The sequence below is a fragment of the Brienomyrus brachyistius genome, chromosome 22, assembly GCF_023856365.1.
Source record: "Brienomyrus brachyistius isolate T26 chromosome 22, BBRACH_0.4, whole genome shotgun sequence".
In the NCBI taxonomy this organism is placed as follows: domain Eukaryota; kingdom Metazoa; phylum Chordata; class Actinopteri; order Osteoglossiformes; family Mormyridae; genus Brienomyrus; species Brienomyrus brachyistius.
Window position 1 is genome coordinate 14000590 of NC_064554.1, and position 23029 is coordinate 14023618.

Genomic DNA, 23029 nt, shown 5'->3' on the forward strand with positions numbered 1-23029 from the left:
TGGCATTCTGGTGTTGCAATATACCCACAAGTTCATTAAGAGTATCGACTTCTCTCTCTACTATGGGCGTTCCTCATAAAACTCACATTTCATTTTCAAAGCTTCCAGGTATTATAGGAACTACAAGATCGGATGCATTTTCCAAAAGGCAGGGACAGGGTGTGGATTCCCAGTGGGGGGTGTGGTTAGTTGAAATCAGGTGATGTACCCACCTGTGCCCTATTGACAATCAATAGACAAGAATGGGTTGACCCCCGCCATTTGTGGCCCTGTTCTCCCCCTAATGACAAACTGACCATCTTTTCCTCATCCTACTCCTTACACCAAACTTATCTCCAGACCCCTGCAAATAAGCTCCTACCCCCCCCCCCCCCCCCCCCCCCCGCTGTACCATGTGGCTATCTGTAAGTTTAAATACTACCTCACTGACATTCCCATATGGTGGTAAATCAGATCCACCAACCAACATCCGCAATTTGGCATTATCGCTGTAATGATTAATGCAAAATGTATAATTTAATATGCTAAAAAATTAATAATGAGTAATTACTCCGGTGAGCAGATAACAGTATTGTTTGGGCACTTGCCCCAAGTTTAATAGGGGTAACATTACCGTCAGAAAAAGACAAAATGGGGTGAACACAGGGGTCAAAGTGGGACAGCCGCTCCAGTAGGGGGAGCTTGTACTGGAAGTCGGCGAAGGGGCTGAGGGAGTTCCCACACATCACACACGGCGGGTTGATGCCACAGCCAGCCTCGAGTCTGCTGGGCCGCTGCACCTGCAGGTAGGAGAACTCAGGATTCAGGGACATCGCGGGAGCGACCTGGACGGGCAGCAGTCACGGGTAAAACCTTCACTTACCAGGGTGAGTATTGTTAGTAATAACATCACACACAACACGGCTGACAAAGAAACAAAAACACGCTTTCAGAAAACATCTGTACGCGTATGAATAAATGTGATCTGTGACGGCAGCCTCAATGAATCCCCCTGCGCTTTCACATCGACCTTCGCGAGGAATCTGCCTGCGTCGCATCCCCTCCATGCTGGCCCCTCCCACCTTGTGTGCGAGGCTGGCTGCGGGCCGGACGAGGCGTCGCTTCCTGCAGCCGAGCACGGGCCTCGTGCGAGCCGCCACGCAGGACGCGTCCTGGGAGGCGGCCAGAGGCAGGAGCTGCTGCTTTTTGCCGAGTAGCTCCTCTGCGTCCGAGTTGTCTGGCGATTCGGCATCCGGGACACTGGGGGGAGGGGGGGCAACATGCTGATAATCAGTACTGGTGGTGACCATGGAGACAGACACTGCTGATGTGTGTTTTTTTTTTTTTTTTAATTCACACCACATACGGTCATTATAAATCTGAAATCCGATCTGTACTTAGACCTAGCAGCACTCGGCAATTTTTGACAGTAACCCCCCCCCCACTCACCACATACACACACAACCTCTCATTCAGGTGAGACCATCCATACCTGTTGACCATCCCATTAACTGGCCTCTCAGATGCGCATGCTTTTGACAGGGGACCGTGAGCCAAGCCCAAGAATCCTGCTCCGCTAGACCCGGGAACCTACAGGGAGACGAGGCGACTTGTCACAGATCAGCTGATGCACCATCTAACAGATTACACCCACTACATGAAAAACCTGACACCCCTGGTCCTAAAAAGACAACTGCTACTGTTCTGGACTGCCTTGCCCTCTGGGATCTGGACTGACACTAACATACAGAATGTGTCCAGTGGGACGCTGAGCCGCTATTTGCTGCATTGTGTTACAGGCTCAGGAGCCCTTCAACATCTCAGAACCACACCCAGACATTTCAGACCAAATTTCACGATCTGTCTACCAGACCTAACTGCTCCTAGGAGCTCATTTTGAATTCGATATTAGACCAAGCTTCAAGTCTGTGTGCTCGCTCAACTTACAATCAATCCTTATAAAAGACATGATTTCCATTATTGTGAACATAACTGAGTAACCAAAAAATGTCTTCTGCTGAGAAACCTTATTAAATTTTTTCCCCCCGTCTAATCGCTTCCAAAATTCCTGCACAAGTATTCCTCCTCGTTTTAGATACGAGATGAATTAACCTTCGTTTACCCTCGTACATTGTATTTAATATGAAATAATACCGTATAACTGGAATGAAATGAAATGAATCCCTTCATGAAGCTCTTCATGAACATAGAGAACACAGAATGTGACTGGAAACATGGCAGCGAAAGGTGAGCACTGCAGGACACGTTAACGCCTTGATGCCCTGCAGAGTAAGGGGATGCGACCGACAGCGGCATCTTTTTTTAGACACAGCAGTGTGTATGTAAACCCGTATGCGTGGACGCACAGGCACGCATATATAGCTTATCTGCCACAGCATGGGATACTGGATTGGGAGCTGAACCACTGACCCACAGACAGCAAGCCTGGCCATTCTGTACCTAACGACCACATGCTTTATGAATCTAAAGAACTGACCTAGAACACCTAAGCAAAAAATATTGCAGAATGGGTGTTATTTTTTAAGTATTAAACTGGCGAATGTCTTACAAAAGGCAACGACGATGGCATTGAGAATATTGCTGTAAGACCTGCAGTGATTGCTGTTAACCAATGGGTGATAAAATGTCAGCCTGGTAGAATTACAGAAAACCGGCCAGATCGAAAGCCCTGAATGGAGAGTAACATATTCAACACTTCAGGAGTCTCACAGATGCAACATTCCACTCTCTCCCCTCCAGTGTACCCATATCTTGAAAAGCTCATATTGAAGAAGATGAATAAGGGCAAAGGTCGATCTGAAAGGTCCTTACTCGTGTGACTGGGCAAGACACTGGCTCCGACTTCATGCCATCCTCCGTGGACACATCACAGGCAACAGCGTCCCCAAGTGTCACCGTGCCCTGCAGGAAACAATGTGACAATACCAGTCAAACAAAATCTATAAATCCTCTCTATGACTATAGTGCAGGGGTGGCCAATCTTATCTGCCGAGGGCCAGTGTGTACGCAGGTTTGCGGGATAAACTTCAGGTCGACGGTTCAAACCCAGATGTGAGGACTCATCAGCCAATCAGTCCTCTAATTAGTAATCTAATTTGGCCACATACCCAACAGCTCTTTCTGAATAAGACTACCCATCCCAGCTACAGAGCCTGACCTCCAGCTCAGAACGTTAACGCCACATCAGAATGAGTCAGGTGACCTTCGCGATTACGGCTGAGCCTGTTGGTGTTCCCAGATGATGAAGACAAAGGCTTTTTTCCCTCCCCAAGTGGCACTACCATAGTTATCCGCAACTGAATATTTATGTCATGGCTTAAAAAAATTAGGGCTTCCCAGTCTTCCATTGTTTCTCAATACAATGAAATACACAAAAGTAATTTGAAGGTTAGGAGAACAGGAGAGTCAAGTTCTACTACAGGAAAGCCAGGTTTTTACTAGACATGTGACTGAAATTTCTTCTCTGGGGATACAATAGTATATTATGAACTAAATCAGCCTAAAAATTGCAACAGACCTTTAAACTTAAAATAATATGCTGATAGGCCACCCTTCAACTAAACAAAGAAACCCGGGTGTGACGAGGTGCAGGATCTGAGAGCGCTGCTGGTTATACAACTTGCAAAGATCCGATTATCTACCTTCATGTAGGTTTAAATGAAGGAAGGCAGAGTAAAACCGCAGTGCAGAAACAGTGCCGTAACTGAAGGTGAAAAATGCAAATACAGAACCTGAATAACTGGTTTCCCGTCACACAACAGCGAGACGTCTAGCCACCCCGTGAAGCCTCACGTAATGCTGAGCTATTGATCTCACCACAACCGGTGAGACCCTCAGTTGCCTTGGTGACCTGTGTCCCTGCACTGACCTTGTTGGAGCGAATCTGCCGATAGATGTCAGTCTGTTGACGGATGCGGTACTCCAAGTCGGAAACCTGGGCCTGCAGCCAGTTCCAGTGGCAAATGATGGACGCCCGCTCCAAAGCGTATCGCCCTTCGGCCCGCCTCCACCTGAAAAGGAAACCCCATGCATGTCAACCCTTTATTGGAATATTTAAAGTGTGCTTTGAAGAAAACATAAAATGGCCAGGAAACAGTGCAACAGCTCGCTCAGTCTTCAAGTCGACACACTGCAGATCTCTTAAATTAAACATGACCCTAGACGTCATTCATGGTTTGACTTGTACCCATCTCCCTTCAGCTACGTTTGACTCAATATGAGCGGCTAAGCCTGAGAGATTGCGAGATCCCCACCGTGTCTCTACTCCCTCCTCCGATCGAGCGTAAAAGGCTTAGAGAGAACAAGTCTGAGTAGAAATGGGATTACAAAAGCTGGATCGGCGTTCATTCTGCATATGCAGAAGGCTGGGTCCAACTGACACAAAGTTTCCTTGAATCACAGCGGCAAAGTGAGACATCCAGTACCCCCCACCCCCCGCCTTATATAATGCACAAACACCAGACACCAACATAGAGTGCTCTCAATCTTATTCACACCCCTGAGGATTCATAAATGTAACTAAAAAAAAAACCTGAGCTAAATCTTCTTATCATAAATTCAAAAACAAAAACACCACACAGGGCAAATGAATACGGTCCTTTTAGACGTGCCTGAATCATTACTATTCTCTAATATTAACGCACATAAAAAGGGGAGACAAAAGCATGAACACAGCAGATCTGAGAGTTCACCACAGGCTTATGGAAGCATGTAAACCACCTGCAAGGATCTGCAATCTCTCTGGAATACGATAAAAATGGAATGAACCAACACTGAAATTCACTGTCAGCAAGATGAAAGGCAGAGTATTGCAGGGAAGGTTACTGACCTCCGCAGACAGGGATGGAGAGTAACAAAAATTCATAAAAATGGAAAATGTACCGCTCTCCCCTGTTGAGTCAATTATCTGAGAAAGCTATGGAAACAGACAATATGACCAAGCCTCCTGCGGACAAAATGACAGGCAAGGAAGCTGAAGAACACCGAGGGCCTACTGCCGGGGAGTTCCAGTCATAAAGGTGGGAGAAATTAACCAATCTGGCATTAAACATCAAGGATGATAAAGTGATCTGTGTTGGGGGAAGGAAGACACGTGGGGGCTTTAAGAAATCACTAGACACCTTAAACTGGCTAATCTAAAAACGCACGTGACATGTACACCCATGTTCAGAAGAACTGGTTTTGTAGTTTGACAAACCAGCATCAGGAAGCTGTGTAAACAAAGCTAGCCGCACTAGCCCAAAACATGCATGTGTTGACAAAAACCATTCACATGAATGCATGTTAGATTTATGGCTGCGAGAACCTCTGCCACTATGTGAAAGGCCAGCCATCTCCTGCCCCTGAAGGAGGCCGTGTTGCCTGAATAAATTTAAACAGAAACAACAGAAACTTCATCTTAAAGGTAAGCAACACATTTCAGTTTCAATGTCTTTTTAAAAGCAATTTAGATTGTATTTTAAAAAGAAATGGAGGACAGGCACACAGACGACTGAAGAATAAATACATGAAGGACCAAAACACAGTAGGCTTCGGGGATCTGGAAGAGAAAAAAAAACCCTACAGACAACACTAAATGATTTTTTTTGTTGTTTTGTTTTCATTTTTTACCGTCAGTTGGAGATCTAGCAATGTACCCATTCAAAACAAAGACAGTGGAAAGAGCAGCAACCAGAGACACAGGTACTAAAACAAAAGGTCTAGACGAACCACTGCAAACTACACTAGATTAAATGCAAGGGATGCCTTCTCATATTTATCTGTTCATTGTGTATGTATGTTGCGTTAAATAACAAATATACATAAATATACATGTTGCATTACATAAATATATAGAGCATACAAAAAATCCAAATTACATTTTTCTTCAAGGTTGCAAATCACTTCATGACAAGTTTCCAACATTGCAGAGCACGAGAGCATAGAACACAGTGACAAATGATGTTCGAATGTTTGGTGTCTGTGGAAAATATTTCATCTTAGTGGTAGCTGTGATGTTTTTATGAACCACGATGGCCCCCAAAGCCACTTATTTAGCAGCACATTTTTAACACAAATGAAGACAGAACTTTTTTAAGCAGACCCAGGGCTACAAAATAAATCTCAGCTAACAAAATACTGCAAATGTCTGTGCCAAAGTTCCTGGAGATGTTAGGAGAAGGGAAAAAATCTGCAAAAATCAGCTGAACTTGCCAGTGTATTCCTGCACCTCAGAATTAATGATTAGAAAGTGCAACACTTATAAAAACTGGCCCTTCCTGGTTGGCTCTGGCGATGTTTCACGTGACAATTTCATTGGGCATCTACCAACTGAGCACTCATTGGCCCAGCTTGGCGGGCTCAGCCCTAAGTGTGGAGTCAGATTTTGCAAGTATAACTTAGCTACTTCAGACAATTCATCCGAGGAGCTTCCGAGAGCATTCATAATTATTATTAAGGATTAATAATAATAATAATAAAAGTGAAAAATCAAAAGTCAAACCTCTTCTCAGCAGAGAGGGCTGCATTGTCGAAACAGGCTACTTCTTTAAATACTATCTGCAAAGTGAAGCTGATAGAACAGCTGACGTGAAAACAGACAGGATGTCGACACTCGGGCATGCACATGGCGGGCATGCACGTGGCAGGAATGCACGTGGCGGGAATGCCGCGGACACTGGCACGTGGCCTGACGCCAGCACCTGTCTGAGACGCCACAAAGCCCCACTGCCCCTGCCGCGCCTCTCCGTCAACATCTCTCCCAGGCTGCTGCTCAGCACGCGGCTCGCCGGCCGCCCTCCATCTTCCCCGGGGCTGACGGGCAATGCGATGGCCTACTTTACTGGCAAAGTGCCGCGGGGCGGGGTGGGGGGCGCCACGACACACACATATACACCCGCCCGCCGGCGTGAGAGTTTAATGAGAGCCAGATTTTTACCCCACGTTTTTTTTGTGGCGGTTATATATCACAATCCAAGGAAACATTGTGCTCAGTGGAGTTTGGAAACACTGGACATTCTGTTGTGGTTAGATCCTTACTGATTATATTATCCTGCAGCAACAGACAAGCGGGGATTACAGAACACTGCAGACATTACATAAAGCAATGCGTGGTTCAATTTCAGTGATTCTTTAGATTTAGTAATAATTAAAAAAAAAAAACAACAAAAAAATGTGAAAAATCAAGGGACGACAAGTGCAGTATTATAGTCTAGATGAAGAACCAAGACATCATGCAACTGCGGCCCCCACGGCTGATAAAACCTTAAATGCAGTATCCATAAGAATCCTTTCCAACCTCCACAAAACAATTAGAAATATACCGTTCCTCACCATATGTGACTTTTTCCCCCCACCCACAAGTACACAGAGCAGAAAGCAGACTGGCTTTTCATTAAAACAGCCCTGGATCCTGGCGCTTTTCCACCATGGTTATATGCGCGCCGATGTGGAACGAACCGTACAGTTTGTACATTAAGCTCGCTGACACTGAGCATGGCCAGAGAAACACCAGGTCGTGGCAAGAGGTGGGAGCCTGGCGGCAGCTGGCGGAGGTAGGTGGCACACTCAGGGTGCACATGAAAATAGTTTACAGGCGCCATACTGATTGGATGCTATACAACATATAATAATGAAAGATACATGCATATTTCTTCAGGAAAAGCAGGGAGGCATATAACCACACATCTCCCATGAAGAAAATGTAGGATCTACCTGGAATGAAGCTTTGGTTTAGCACAGTAAAGAGAGGAAATCAAACAGAATCTAGAAATATTTTCAATATTTGCACGACACTGTTCATTATGTTCAGGTCCACTTAGCAGTGCATCTTATTATATCAAATAACCAACACTGCAGCAGGGGAAAAGACAAGTTGTCATTCTGGAAAGAACACTTAAGTAACTGCATATCATTCAAAATGATCAATATTCTTGCGCTCATGAGTTAGTTTAAAACTTGATTGCTTTGAATCAACAGCTCAATCAAGTCTAATTAAAATGTTCGGCTGGAACAAAATACGGAAAGAACAGTGGGTCACCGGGACCGTGGCTGATAACCACTGAGCAGCCACAAACTCTAATTGCTGCTGCTTGCAAAATTATACTCATCTCACTGTGTGATGTCAGGCCCAGTGTGATCTCATCAGGGGACAGGCTCGGTTCTGAATGGGGAACACTCCCTCACTGAGAGGCTGTTTTCACGATGTTTCCTCTCAGAACCTTCAGCACCACTGTACAACATATTCAATGTAGCACAAGCACACAGCAAACTGTTAAATCATGTAATGGTGCATTAAGAATGTACGCATGATTTCTGTTCTTACATAGGTCGCAATTTTCAACTCTGTTTACCCTGAACAACATGACAGTAACATTTCATATGTTTAACAATGGCCTTTAAATGGATTATTAGGAACATATGCACGCATGTATGCAGGATAGTCCTGAAATAACACCAATGGCTAAAACAGATTTTGCTTACTTGTGACTTAAGTAAGAGTAAATATTAAAAAGACAAACAAACAAACCAAGTATTCTTGAAGAGGGCGGAACAATTTAGAAATAAATCGATAGTGTTGTGCTCTGGAACAAGACGAACAATTACCTGCTATACAACTTACAGTAATAATGTTTTGATAAAATATCTGCTAACCAACTAAAAACAAGCAAATTCGGATTCCTGCCATTACACTACTCACTTGGCTTGGAATAAACATACCATCATATCTCACTGTGAACCCTTTTCAGCGCACCTGCTGCTCCATTTATAACTCTGTTTTTTATCAAGGTCATGTGGAGTACAGGAGTACCTGTACCCTGTTACTACCAGGGGGTTTTGTAATCAGATAGGTGGCGCAGAGATGATCATTTATACCCAGTTTAAAATGGGATAATTTACACTCTAGTGAGGACATGCACATAATATGCACATAGCATCATGGGTCAGATGAAGCTTCCTATTCAAAAAAAATAACCCAAAAAAAATAAAACTACCCAAAATAAACCAATATTAGCTAACGAAGAGTCACAATTTGGCCGCGGCGTAATAAGCTACTTTGGTGTTACTGGGATGGTTTTAAATTAAGCAGAGACACTTGGACAGCTGGCACCAGCTGAAAATAGCTACGTGAATATACTGCAGAGAGCGAAAGTTACCCGTTTGCCACTAACAGCATTAAATACAAATTAATTACAGAAACAATAAAACCACTCTACGGTAACCTCTAAAATCAAGACATGTATTCCAAGAACAACCTGAAACAGGCCAAAGATTCAAACCATACAGAACCAGTTTAAAAATCGGATTGAGTACGATAAAAAAAAACTCTTGCGTAAAAAATAAATAAATAAATAAATAAAACGTAAACATCTCAACACTGACTGCTACTTTCTGCTACTTATTATTGGGGAGATCTTACGAGTTGTGTTGCTCCAGTTTGGGTGTGACAAGTGAGGCACAGCCCTGCCCCCAGAACGCAGGGCATTATTCATGTTATTTTACACTCTGTATACACCATTTTACCCTCCCTTGCTTCTCCTGTGTGCTGAGGCACAAAGTTGGTTTGGCCAATTGATGGACCTACCCCATAAGACTGACAACAGCCATGACGGGGATTTAGCCCTGAACAGAAAGCAATGAAACTGAAAGTGATTTTTTTTTTTGGCCGGGCGGGGGGGGGGGGGTTAATGATATTTAATTAAAATCAATGCATACAAAAATGGCTAGAATGGTCTTCTGAAGCGGAGAAAGGTTATGATAAAACAATGTACATCACAATGCAGTGACTATCTATGGGAAACCGATATTGCAACTCCCTGCATAAACTCAAACTATCATTTTCCTTTCCAGAGCAACACGTATGCATCTACTGATTAACATTCTATTTGTATAATAGCACAGATTTTGTCTAAAGAGGGCACTTAGAGGTGTACATCATATGAAGTGCTACTTATGACAGACAGAAAATTGAATGTACCTTTAATGGACAACTTGAAAATTGGAAATGTCCAATAAAATCTCTTCACTGGGTTTATACAGACCCTAATTAGTGAAAATTAAGCATTCTCCAGAAGTATGGAGATAACTGAGAAAATCCATGTTGACAATTTGACGAGAGTCCTAGAAAAGACTGTGGAGGTTGGAGTCCTTAGCTAAAGGGCATTATGCATTTCAACTTCTGGGAATAACATTAAGATTGAGCAGGGGGCAGTGTGGCTTCTCAACGTCAGGTATGGCTCTGATTTCAACCCTGGTTCAAGTGGACTTCCTCTCCACACTCAAAAACCAGTGGTTTAAGCATCCTAAATCGTACACAGCGGAGTTGCTGGTGTGCCCTGCTGGTGTGGACCATCATCCCATGCAGGGTGTATCCTCCCCTTGAGGCTTCCTGGGACAGGCTCTGAAACACCCACAGCTCCGCACTGGATGAATATGCGAATGGATAGAAACTAGTGCCCAATTAGCTTGATGGAAATGTCGCAAAACAAAATCCAAAGTTTACCAGCAAGAACAACAAAAAATGAGGCAGATACTTCAAGCAAAACCTGAAAAACCAAATTAACCGACTTTGTCATCATGTCTCATATTTTACTTCAATAAACATTTTAACTGAGCCCCACAACCTCAAAAAATAAAGCCATCATTCAGAAGGTACGAAAGGTTTTTTTTTTTGCCAAATTACTGTCTGTGAAGCGACAAAATGGAGATATTGACCTGCATGCACAACAGAATGAAAAAATACAGTACAGGATCTATCGAGAGCTCAAATTTACAGATAAATCGGCAGCGGCAAACAAGGTGAAGATAATGTCATCAAAAGGCCTCAATGGACTTTCAGTCCTCAACACACTCAAGTCTGCAGCAGCTGAAGCAACAGACTGAGACAGATCCCTCCGAAAAAAAAGGTCGGTGCCAAAAACTGCGGAAACACGATCAGGAAAGAGTACAGAGGACAGAGAACACTAAGACGGAAAACAAGATGGATAAACCCTACTAGAAAATGTGCTATTGTTTCCACACAGCCCCGCCTCGCCTCACTCACACTCCTTGAGTACTACAGAGCAGGCCAGCGGGCTCGGCGATGCAATGCACGACCCGCAGCAACAGGAAGTGCGCACACACAGAGCAAGCTACTTCCTGAATCTGTACTTCAAAGAGAAGGGGAGGACCCGCCTTGCTATAAGGGGGGCATTGCTACAGAAAGCTGAGGCCCCAGTTGCACACAGACGGCTCCCGACGGCGCCAGCTTCAGGCCGGGGCAGGAGAGCTGCACAGCAGGGTTTGCTCTTTACCACCATTCAACCTCCCGCCCCCAAAAGGTTCAGTGGTTACCAATCCGGTTAGTAGTGTTTACAGACACGATAACAAGATCAACGGCAGCAGAAGGGAGAGAAGACATTCTGTTCACACAGTCAGTGTCATTATGAGTAACTGGGTGGTGAAATTTGTGCAATTACTATTTTCTTTTTTGTTTTTAAATCAGGATTAGAGGAAAAATCCAAGTTTGCAAGTGTAAGTAGTGAAGATTGCAGTAAAGTTCTGAATTATACACAGAGAACCAGGAAATGGACAAAAAGAAAGCACACCAAATGTACAGACATACGAAAGCGGTGACCAGCTCAGTGTAATTATGCCCTGGTCTTTCATAACTGAAGGCTATACAATAAAAACCACCTGACATGAGCAGAAATGCAAAAGAAATATGCCTCTATGCAGTACTGTGCCACCTATCTAGATGAAAATTGATAACTGGGGGGGAATAAAATAAAATATCCAGGCAGCTAGTGTCCTGACTCCTAATAAGAGCAGTATAACGTAACTTTGTGCTATGATACTTGTTACTAAAATCTTCACACCAAGCCTGGTAGGGCATGTAAAAATATCCGATTCACAGGCCAAAAGAAGAATTTAGGCCAGTGCTCCTCCCCAGGGTGCTAATCCGATGCACAGAATGAGCGTGTGAAATGAGAAGATGCTCGGGTCGGGGATTTCAATTTTAATAGCCAAAAAAAGAAGAAAAAAGAAAAAAAAGGGGCTTTCCTGTAATGTCATTTTATTTGTAACAGGTACAGACCTCACTGAAGAGACATGAAAACACCTCACCAGCTTCTGTAGCTAACAGGGAAGCACACGCAGCAGCCATGTGCTGCCATGGATGACCAGACAATGACTTGTTGCGCAACACGGGGCGAACATACAAGCTTCACATGCACGCAGAAAGCGGGGGCTACGTCTAAACCCCTACCCCCTGGAGGTGTAAACCAACTGGGGTACCCACTGAGCCTGCATACTGCCCTTCTTTGGGGTTTCTATCCTCATAAACAGACTAGAACAAAGCGAAACTAAGATCCAATGAAAGGAAATACCAAACCGGTGATAGCTGCGTTTTGGCTAATTTTGCTTCACATTAAAGTGCATCGTCCACACCCCCGCAAATATACACAGCTTGTAATCTGCATGTCATTCCTGGCCATTCAAGTTATTGGCATCTAAAGTATACGTAACAATTCATGGCGTGCTGCAAATCTGCATGAAATCAGCATGTCTGCATGCAATAAACCGAAGAGTACACATGAAAGGGTCCAGAACGAGACTGCTGCTAAAACGAGACATGCTTGTGCATCAATCCCTAATTTAGATTTTCTTAAATGTCCTAGAAAGCCTGTGGGATTCTGCCACATTTGCAAGAAATACATGTGGTGAAGTTTGGTATTTCATATGCCACATCTCAGTGTCTCTGTTAAACACCTAGAGACGATTTAGGGACAACCAAACATCATTTGTGTACAGAAAAACTACTAAAAACACACTCTGCTTTCAAGCAACATCTAAAATGCCATCTGTTATATATGAACCCTGAAGTGTTCAAACACATTACCATCTGAGTCATACGCTAAATTACAACGGACAGGAAAGATTAAAATACAAATATTCAATAACTTGACAAGCACTGTAGTATACTTTCCACCTAAGGCTACAGTCAATATGACACTTTATATAAAACACTTCATTTACACAGTATTTTGTTTGCTTAGCTAACATTTATCAAGAACAATAAAATGATCCATTTTCATAGCTAAATGTTATTTTTCTGGAGAAGCACAATTAATTAGCGGTGATCCAGCTGATTCTCAACACGGCCAGGCTGAAAGTCACACTGTGTAAGCATCCAAAGCAAATAAATGTAACTTTATCTACCAAGATGGGCATGGAAACATGTTTCATGCTAACCGCTAACCCGAAATTCACTGAACATGCTTGAGCATTCAGCTGTTCTCAGCTCCAATATCTCTACTTCTGTGTTTCAGGTAAGCAGTGTTTCTGAACACAGACACACATTCACATACTGCATTTCCCAGCCATTCACTCGCTGTGTTCTAAGGTTCACAGCAGAAAGGCAAACAAAATTCAACCCAGGTCAGATCATTTGTGCATGCAGCTGAAAGACCTGCATGATTAATGATGAGCTGTGTATATTGTGCATGCAAATTCAACAATTTCCTTAGTCCACCTTACTGAGCCAGGACTATCGGACTATCAGCAGCTATGACAATATCAGCAAGCTTTTTAAGTTCTGAAACAGTCGAGGTTGCTACTGCACAACACAGCCCAACTGCACCTGTCTTGATCTCATCTATTATCATCTATGATCTCATCTATTACCATCTATCATGCAACACCTTCTAGTAACCTTTACCACACTACTCTAAAAAAGCTTCAAATTCTGAGAGAAAAAAAAAAAAAAAGAATGCTAGACATGAAAACTGTTTAAAATGAAATGACGCAGCCTACAGACTGCATACATGGACTGTTCACCTTACATTTGTTGTTCAGGTCCTTGTAATGCCTTTGAAAAAGTTACATCACCCAAGTTGGCCCAGTAAAAATAAACAGTTGAATAAATGAGTCAAGAGTGCCAAGTAGATTTTGTTTTTGCAAAATTCCAAGGTTTCTAGGGTTAAAAGCACCCAAAATATTTCAATTGGAAGGAACTAAAAATGCACGCTTTTTTTTTTTTTGGGGGGGGGGGGGGCTACATCATATTATTCATTTACAGCATTTCCTGGTTGCATAAAGTGTTGTGCCAGCTTCATACTGTACTTGCCACTCAATGGCCTACAGTCAAGGGGAGCAATTCAGCTATTTAACATGGCAACAAACAAAGGGGTTAACCACTAATTACACTACGTTTCCTTTTAGGCAAAATTAAATCCACTCCCATTTTATTCATTCAACTTCAAGTACAATAACTGGACAAGACTGTCTGAGGTCCTTCTGTCGTCTACACTTCAGAACATCCCAATATATCAGTTCAGTGCCTGAGGTCTTAAATAAAGTCTCACTGTGTTTGTTTCAAATGACAACCAGGGCACCTATTGCTTAAAGCTCCTTGACCACCTTTGAGAGTTTGCTTAACGGGGAGGATCACAGTAAGTCTCCTCTGCCCGGCCCGAGCCCTCTCGCCGGTACTCACAGTGGGACGTGTCGCTGTTCGACGTCCACCTTGGTCAGCTCCTCCTCCTCCACGTCCGTCTCTCCGCCCGAACTACTCTCGGTCACGTCCGAGTCGAAGGCGTCCTCGGCGGCATGCAGCAGGGTGCTGCTGCTCAGGACGAAGCGCTCAAGCTCGCCAGAAACTGAGCCATTCTTCAGGAACAAGCCAAGGCCATCTGCTGGCCAGCGCTGCGCCACCTCCTGGCGGGAAGAGGCGTGGCTACGGTTACGCGGGCCGTCGGACTTGTTTAATGCGGTCTGCAAGAAGCCGCCCAGCTGCTGCTGGACATGCCGCTCCACCTGCTTGGCCTGCACCACCTGCAGCCGCTTGCGCAGGCGGTGCAGCCGCCCCTTGATCTCATTCTGGCGGTTCTGGCTCAGCAGGGTTCTGTCCGATATCTCGAGGTCCAGACTGCGTGGGGGGAGAGGGAATGCGTTGGGCATGGTTGGTCCGTCGCAAGCCGCTTCCCCTTCAGCTGCGGCAAGCGACGGCTGGTGTTTGGGCGACCTCTCTGTTGGGGGCTCCTGGGCCGCGTCTGCGCAGGGCGAGGGCGGATCGGTTTGCCCTGGGTCATCGCCCGTAGAAAAGTCTGTGGGTCGCTGCTCCACTCCTCCCTTGTGCAAGATGCAAACCGCCAGATCGCTCTTACGAACCTCTGTCGCGGACGGCAGAGGGGCGTCAGGGCTGACGGGGGCTCTACTCCCATTCACTAAAGAAGCACCGTCCTGTTCAGTGCTTGGGGTGGCCAGCTTTTTGGTCAGACCATTGACGGGGACCTGGGGGGCGGCAGATTGGACGCCGGCGCTCATGAAGCCCTTCGGCTGGTCGGCCGAGCGCTCCAGGGTCTGCTTTCTGCGCAAGAAGTCGTCGCCGCTGAAATAGGGGGACTGCAAGATGCCTTGGCTCTTAAGGACCGACTGCTTGATGAGGACGCCTTGAATCTTGAGGGAGTCTTTTGAGGAAGCAACAGAAGTCATGTCAGAGCACAGGTAAGAGGTCACTAGTGGCTGCAGCTTGCCCAGGGCCGCAGGCACGGTCTCGGCATGTGGCGGCTCCTCCTTGCCGCCGCCCCGGAAGTCCCGGGGGCACTCTTCGCCGGCGGGGAGGGACGGACGGCGCTTGACGGTGCCATTGCTGGCGACGAGGATGTTGTTGGCGTTGCTGTTGTTCTCCACGCTGCCCGGAGACAGCGTGGAGGATGGGGGGGCCAGTTTGAAGCGCATGTGGTGAGCTTCGGCCGGCGCGTCGGTGAGCGCGGGTGCCATCGCAGCCATGCAGTGCGGGGAGATGGGCGCAGTGGCCTCTCTCAGTGCTGAGGCCAGCACCACACCACCCACCTACTGCCCCACCAGAAGACAGCCTGCCAAGAGACGGGGGCAAAAAAAGAAATGATCGTTAACCAACAGGAACCCAAAACATCTAGGATTGTATTCTTTGTGTGCAATTCCACAACTGACCAATTAACACAAAGGTAAGGGGTGGAACAATTTCTTTTTAAAATCAATAATGAAATTGTTCAACTGGACAAACTACAAAGACAGCTAATGAGCATCCTAACACAAGTATCCTCCCGTGGTTCAGCTCCACCAGGGAAATCAGGGACCTGACGACAAATCGCAATGGGGTGCCGTGGGTATATGAGAACTAATCATGTTCGGCTTGACTAGTCGTGTGGCTCACTGTTCAAGCTCTGCATCTGCGCATATAAAAAAATAACCCCCCCCCCACCACCACCACACTGTACTTAGCTAATCAAGGCAAATTTAACAAGGGTAAGTAAGGCCAAGGACAGCGCTGGGGCATAGGACGAAAACAGGGCATCTCATATTTAATATCATCAACAAAGAAGCATAAAAGGATTAGGAGAGATGAGAGATGGGGTGAATTGTGATAAATTAACACCAGAGAAAAACATCCAGGAACATATGCTCCCAATTCCTATTGAGAGAGCTAAACTTTTTACCACCGAAACCCACAGTGTCATTTTCCCTCGTGTTAAGGACTAAATCTCCACTTGAGCATTATCTTCAATGAGATGAACAGGCAATCGCACGGAAAAAAACATCATGCTGGAAGCCGCATGATAAATGCAGCGCTAAATGCGCCACAAAAAGAATTGTGGGAAATGAAGTTCTCATTCTGCAAAAAGACACTCCAGCACTTTGATATTTCTCTAAAAGTAACCTTTAGCACAAACAGAAATGAAGTAGTGCTGGTGCCAATCAATGGCTTTGCCTTTTACACCAAATTGGAGTTACTCGATTAAAAATCACACTGACCCATTTTCATGGCAATTTACAGAAAAAATCCTTCAAATTGCAAAACAGTGTTGGCTAATCACACTTAGCAGCCTAGCTTACATAGACACCCCCCGAAGTTGGGTATTTTACTACAGAAATTACGTTTAATTAACATGCTGAAGGGCCCCTACTGGGACATAAACAGATACCCCTGGGTCATGAGCTCATACCCCAAACAGCTACACCATCACCTATAGAAAAAAACTAATGATTTACCGAGCCTAAGAGAAAGGGTCCTATGTTCAATCATAACTCCTCTTGGAGTTCCCCTTTAATGTTCGCGTTCTCTTATAAAATTGACTCTTGGTTCCCTAAACTAGCAGAGACAGCTCTGCACAATAGTGCTCTCATCTTCATGGAGCTGTGGAAGCTCCATAAAGCCCAAAGCCACCAAGCCACTGCAGTGCACACAGAAACTGTGTAAACGGTCGACAGTACAGCGGAAATCGTGGAATATTCAACAGCTGGAGTCTGAAATGACAATGTTTTCTGGCATACATGAATGAAATCTTCGACGACAGGCATTTTGGTCTGTAAATACAAGACTGTTCAGTGGTATGTCTGTACTAGGATGCAATGGTGCATAAAATTCAAAAACCTGTTTTGGGTTCATGGTTCAGTACAATTTTGGTACGACATGGATATCTGAATTGGTTTCAAAATTATTACTGAAACTGCACGTACAAACAATAAGGGACTGCAAAGCAAAGACAATGTAATAACATCTAAGATTTATCTACACCTTGCAAAAAGCTACATAACAAACAGAGGTGGAGATTTCACGGCCAGAGAGTACAAATTCAGACCATGACTTTGTTTCAACCAACCAGTTGAGTACTCTGTGACTATACCCAACAGGTTGGTTGAAACAAAATCATGGTCTGGATCTGTACTCTATGGACCTGAAATCTCCACTTCTGATAATAAAAATCATAGTGAATTATATCCTTTGTTCTCTATTGCAGAGTATAACTGTATGGTCATATAGCTGCAGCAATAAACACCCCTACAGCCATAGTAATATTCTTTATTCAGATTGGTATTTCCTGGAGAAAAAAAAAACACGTTAAATGCCACCGGGAGACTAACTTGCAGAGGCAGTTTCTGCCTTGCTGCAGTCGTATATATTCGGATGATGTTCTCAGATCAGTTAGCATGTTCAATGTGTTTCCAGCAACATAGAGTTCAGTATAACAGAGCTGACGTGGGTTTGGTCATATCAACTACTCCCACTCCAGTGTTGATGCTATTTATTGGGAAACCAAAATGTTCACAGACTGCCATTTATGAGTAACTAGCTTTAGCCGTAACCAACTTAAAGCCGCAATTAGCATAATATTTCCAATGTTTAACATTGACCTGTGAATTTAAGTACCACCCGTATCAAGAAATGTATTGATTTGTTTCATTGTGTGGGGCGAATCAAAAATTATGTAAATGACCGGCGCATGATGAGTAAGTGTATCATGAAGGCCCTAGTGTCTACTGATTATGAAGGGCCACCAGGATCTTGAAGTTGTTTTGTGGGCAATTTTGTAAAAATAACCTTCCACCTCAGTTCCTTGGATTCAAGCAGTTTCAACTCTAAAAAGGAAGTTCGGGCTTCTTGTAAGATTTTCATGACCCACAGTTAATGTGTCATTTTCTGTGAACAAATGCAAACCCTCCTGCCTGTGGCACTGGAGGGGGGGCTCTTACAGTCGTGGTGGACAGCGCAATAATAATAATTTAAAAAAAGGCAGAGTTAATTACAATGCACAGCACTTCCTCCACAATCCCAACCTCCTACAGCGAGAGCTTGCAGTCAGAGGGAAAAGGAAACCTCTCACCTCACCCTCAACTGGCCCTTCCTGTATAGTCAGTGGGAAAGTAGCACCAAGCTAAAGGTTAGCATTGCCCTCTGCTCACAGTTTAAATGATAAAATCTGGACTGTGTTACTCATACATCCGATGCTTTGACATCATAGGAAACAGCAAGCTTTCAAATTGCACTTCCATAATTACAATGTAACTTTTTGTACTTTTACTACCAAAATATAGTGTATTCTGTCAGACAAGTGACAAAACACAGTGTCTTCCAGTTTGAGCACAGTCGCTATAACACCAAAGCAGAACATCTTTCTTTGCTGGGTGATGTAAAACACATGCACAGCATAAAGTGATACATGTAGAATTATAGGAAATAATTTAAACTGAGCTGGTACTTTGGTAACACTAGCTTATATCATATTTTCAAGAGGCAGTTTTAAATCTTGACTTTCAGATGACATATCTAGCACTCGCATGGGAAATTTGCAATGGTTCAATAATAAAAGCCAAGAGCACCCACTGTATTCATCATGTTTACTTTTCAACATATTACTCAACTGGTTCAACATGCAGTGCAGAGTGTCACTGTATTCCAACTGACCAAGAGCTACACTATAACCGTTAATCGTTTTATGTAATTTCTATGCAAGGGCTTATTTTGAAGTTTGCACGCCACGCAAATATTCTTCTAGTGACAAACTTTTGGGATAACCTTCTCTGAACATCTGAACATTTCTTTGTCTGGACTAGCACAGGTCAGAAACTCCAATCCAAACGTAAGGATAATCGGCACTAGCAGATCAGTTAAGATGCTATGATTGATCATAAAAATTGCGGGACAGCCAAACTGCGATTCATTGTTTTTGGACACTGTGCATTGCTGTTATGAAGTATATTTAACCATGAGTCATCTTAAATACTGAAATCACATCTGATTCAGCTACATTTGGTTAAGAAAGAGCTGAACTGGGGGTGCCTACGATGCCCCCAGGGGCGCTGGAGCGCAAAAAAGGGGCCCCAGGGAGAAACACCATGATTTTCTCAGGACTTCAAATGACAGTCAAAAGCTAAGCTCACAAGAATCAATGGCTGTTAGCTTTTTACTGAGGATAATCCAGACAATGGTAAATGTACATGGCTAATGGATAATAAGTAATACCAAGACAGGGATTTATCAAGATGGATGGTTACATTTAGGCAGTAAATTTTAACACAGCATCAACAAAATGAGCAACGTAAAGACGGCAAGAATATCATGTGTGCGGCCGACACTGGCATCTAGTTTCTGGAATGAAACAAACAGCTGAAAGAAAGCTACTGTGAAATTCATGGAATAAAGTTCTTAGGAGCAAGAAAAAAGAGCAAAACTCCAATGGCAGACTGGCACAAAAGTCTTATCAGGTCCATCGAGATATTTTGTTCTACCTGCATTTTTTATCCATCAAAAATTTTTTATATTCATTACTGCTGGGAACAAAAGTATACTCAGTATTAGGAAAAAAACTCCTAACAGGCTGTCTGGAAATACAAATAAGTAACCATCTCCATGACTTTTCTTAAAGCAATACTTTGCTAATTACAAACAGCCAAGCAAGCTGTTGTTCTCTGTCAGACTTCAAGGTCCTTTAAGATTGTAAATTTAATCTCTTTAAAGGGAGAAAGAGAAAATGGTCTGGGCTAGGCGGGAATATTTGTCTTATAATTGTGCTGATCGTGAAATTCTAGCATAGGTGGGGGTAAAGCTGCTATCTGATGTGCGATGGACCTGAAAGCGATGGCGCATGCAGCATAGCGATGAAGGGAGCTGGACTCGTGACCATGAAACAGCTCGGTCAAGGTATAGGGGCGGCCTTGTTGTTAAACTCATAGGATTAAAAGCAGATTACAGGGGGCCAAACATATGCAATACAACTACAATATCATAAGCTGGAAGATCACGATGTGTAAAGCTTCTGCTAAATAGGTAATAATAATAAAGTAATAATAATCACACATATCCCATATCCAGTAATGAAGCACATCAAATTCAGAACATTATGGGAGTACATTCTGCAACAAAAGTAGACGCAACACATTGTGAAGGCTATATCATGAAAAACAAACTCTCTGCAAAAGGAAATAAATGTCTAGAAGGCTGTCACTCACTTGTCACAAAAAGTCCTAATGAAATAATATAAGCAATATTCTAAAAATAATTTTTGAATGATTTTTAAAATGTCTACTGGCATTTTTGATATCCTACCAAATCCCTGCACTGAAACCATCAACTTAAAGCGCAAAAATTAAAAACAGAGCATCCTGCCCCAACCTTAGATTATGCCACCTAATTTCACATCTGCCTGCAAAAACAACTAGGATCAGCCTCTGAAATATACTTTTTCTCCCACTCACACCCAACCCTCAAATCCGCAATAAGGTCCTACAGATGCTGATGCATTTTATGTTTAACCTTATAAAGAAACTAAGGGAAAACCTTTTAAAAGCCTGAAACATAGTCAACATACAACAATACATTCTCTTTATACCTTGGCTAAAAAAATAATTTCGGCTTGCATTATGGAAAAGAGTATTAACTGTCCCCTATGAATGAAAAGAAAGTCTGCAGGCATTTGCAGTAACAATGCCTTTTCTTGTCTACTGTAGCAAGACTCTTCAACAGGCTAACCATGACAGCACCAACAGGTGGCCATGTCTGCTCCTACACAAGACTGCAGTCATTTTTGAGATTGTTCAAGACCCAAGAATGAAGTAGAATGACTATGCGTGTCTGCCGAGAATTCCGAGATAATTATTACAACGGATAGTGCAGTCAAAGACTTCAGTCGCAGGGCTGCAATTTTAAGATGTTCACTAGATGATCTATAAGGTGCACTGTTACAGTATTCAGTGGTCTAAATGTTAATACACGTTGAAATGAATAGTAACAGCAGCATTAGCCATGTATTAAAAAACAAGTCATTTTAAACCAGTATTGTAACTGGAATTGCACATTATTACATACATTTATCATAGAGTCTGTTCTCTATGGTCTCCATTCTGCTCTGTAAATCCTTCTTCTTTATAAGCCCAAAATGGATGGATTCAGGTAGAGTTCGGGGCAAGCAGCAGGGCATGTGGGTGTTGGACCAACAAACAGGACTGAATTTCAGTATGATGACCCAGCACTATCACCAAAAAACGCCCAGGCTTCGGTTTAAGAGGGAAATCTCACCATGGCCTTAGACAATGCCTTTCACACATCACCAAAATTGCTGGGCAGAGCCATAGCTGATGGTGTGACTCGTGGGAGAAAAAAAACATTATGCATACAATATCACACGTTGAATAGTATGCTGGAGCATTAATTTTAACCAGAATCTAGCTATTACTTCTGCTCAAATATGTACAAAACTTAAACATTTGCAAGTAGAACATAATTATGATTTCCCCCAGAGTAAAGTATAGCATAGTGATATTTATTTCATAGCATAAGACAAGAAATTCGCAAAAATGAGAATTAAAACTTTGGAAAATATTCTGAAAGATCAATCTGCACTAACCAGATCTCACGCATCATAAAACAAAATTATACAAATAACCATTATGAAGTCGTCTCTCTTCTGCTCTGCTTACCAGTTAAAGGGCCTGTATAATCAGAAACATTGCCGACTGAGGGGCTGGAAGACTAAAGATTTCACTTCAAACAGCTCATACCCTCACCTACACCAAGGACAGGACCATCTGTGCCTAGGACACTGAGGACAGGACAGTGACATTCATCCTTTTCTGTGAATCCCCAGAACTTGCTCAATCAAAATGTTAAGACATGCAACAGGCTGCATAAACCGATACTTGTCGAAAAGCATAAGTGCACTGAGCCTCATCTCACTGACAAATCACTTTATGGCAAGATCATGGCCAAAGGCCTAATCCTGTCGGAATTCAGTCAAAATATGCGCGATAGCAAAGGCTAGCAACTAGTGCAGCAGACCAGCATAGCTTCTAAACCTGAATGACACTGCCTTTTGGAAACTCAGTCACAATTAGCGGAAATTGTCCCTAAACAAAAACGATCCAATTCAATACAGGAAAAGGAATTACTGCTTTCCCTTATATGGATTTTCTCATTATTACAGATATATCAGACTACATGTTGACTGCGTGAAATTAATTACATTTCTTATACTAAGAATAACAGTATCTATGTGTTACACAATGTGGTAAGCACAAATATCAGATATGAATAGCAAAGAATTCAAAATGTTTGAAATAACAGGAACCTACAATTCCTAACCAGCAGAAAATGCACAAACTGACAGGACAAAACTATCGTTTACAGTTAATTTATATAACACACACACGGCAGTATCACGTTGTAAAGAATGTACACTAGAGAAATCCTCAACTACAATTATGCAATTCACTTTGTCACATATTAATAAAACTCTTTCCTTTGAAACGCCGGATT

The 23029-nt window shown here is 43.3% G+C and overlaps 1 protein-coding gene across 2 annotated transcripts in view; it reads right to left on the reverse strand.

Annotated features, from left to right (window-relative positions):
- The window catches only part of kansl1b (KAT8 regulatory NSL complex subunit 1b), a 35317-nt gene that overhangs the window by 6523 nt on the left and 5765 nt on the right, over nucleotides 1–23029 (reverse strand). For both annotated transcript variants that reach the window (XM_048990315.1, XM_048990314.1), the window contains 6 exons: nucleotides 14453–15833; nucleotides 3869–4010; nucleotides 2812–2901; nucleotides 1472–1569; nucleotides 1062–1239; nucleotides 614–779 (listed from right to left, as the gene is read on the reverse strand). In XM_048990315.1, coding sequence (XP_048846272.1) covers nucleotides 614–779; nucleotides 1062–1239; nucleotides 1472–1569; nucleotides 2812–2901; nucleotides 3869–4010; nucleotides 14453–15747 — 1969 coding nt within the window. In that variant the 5' untranslated portion in view covers nucleotides 15748–15833. The remainder of the gene's footprint in view (nucleotides 1–613; nucleotides 780–1061; nucleotides 1240–1471; nucleotides 1570–2811; nucleotides 2902–3868; nucleotides 4011–14452; nucleotides 15834–23029) is intronic.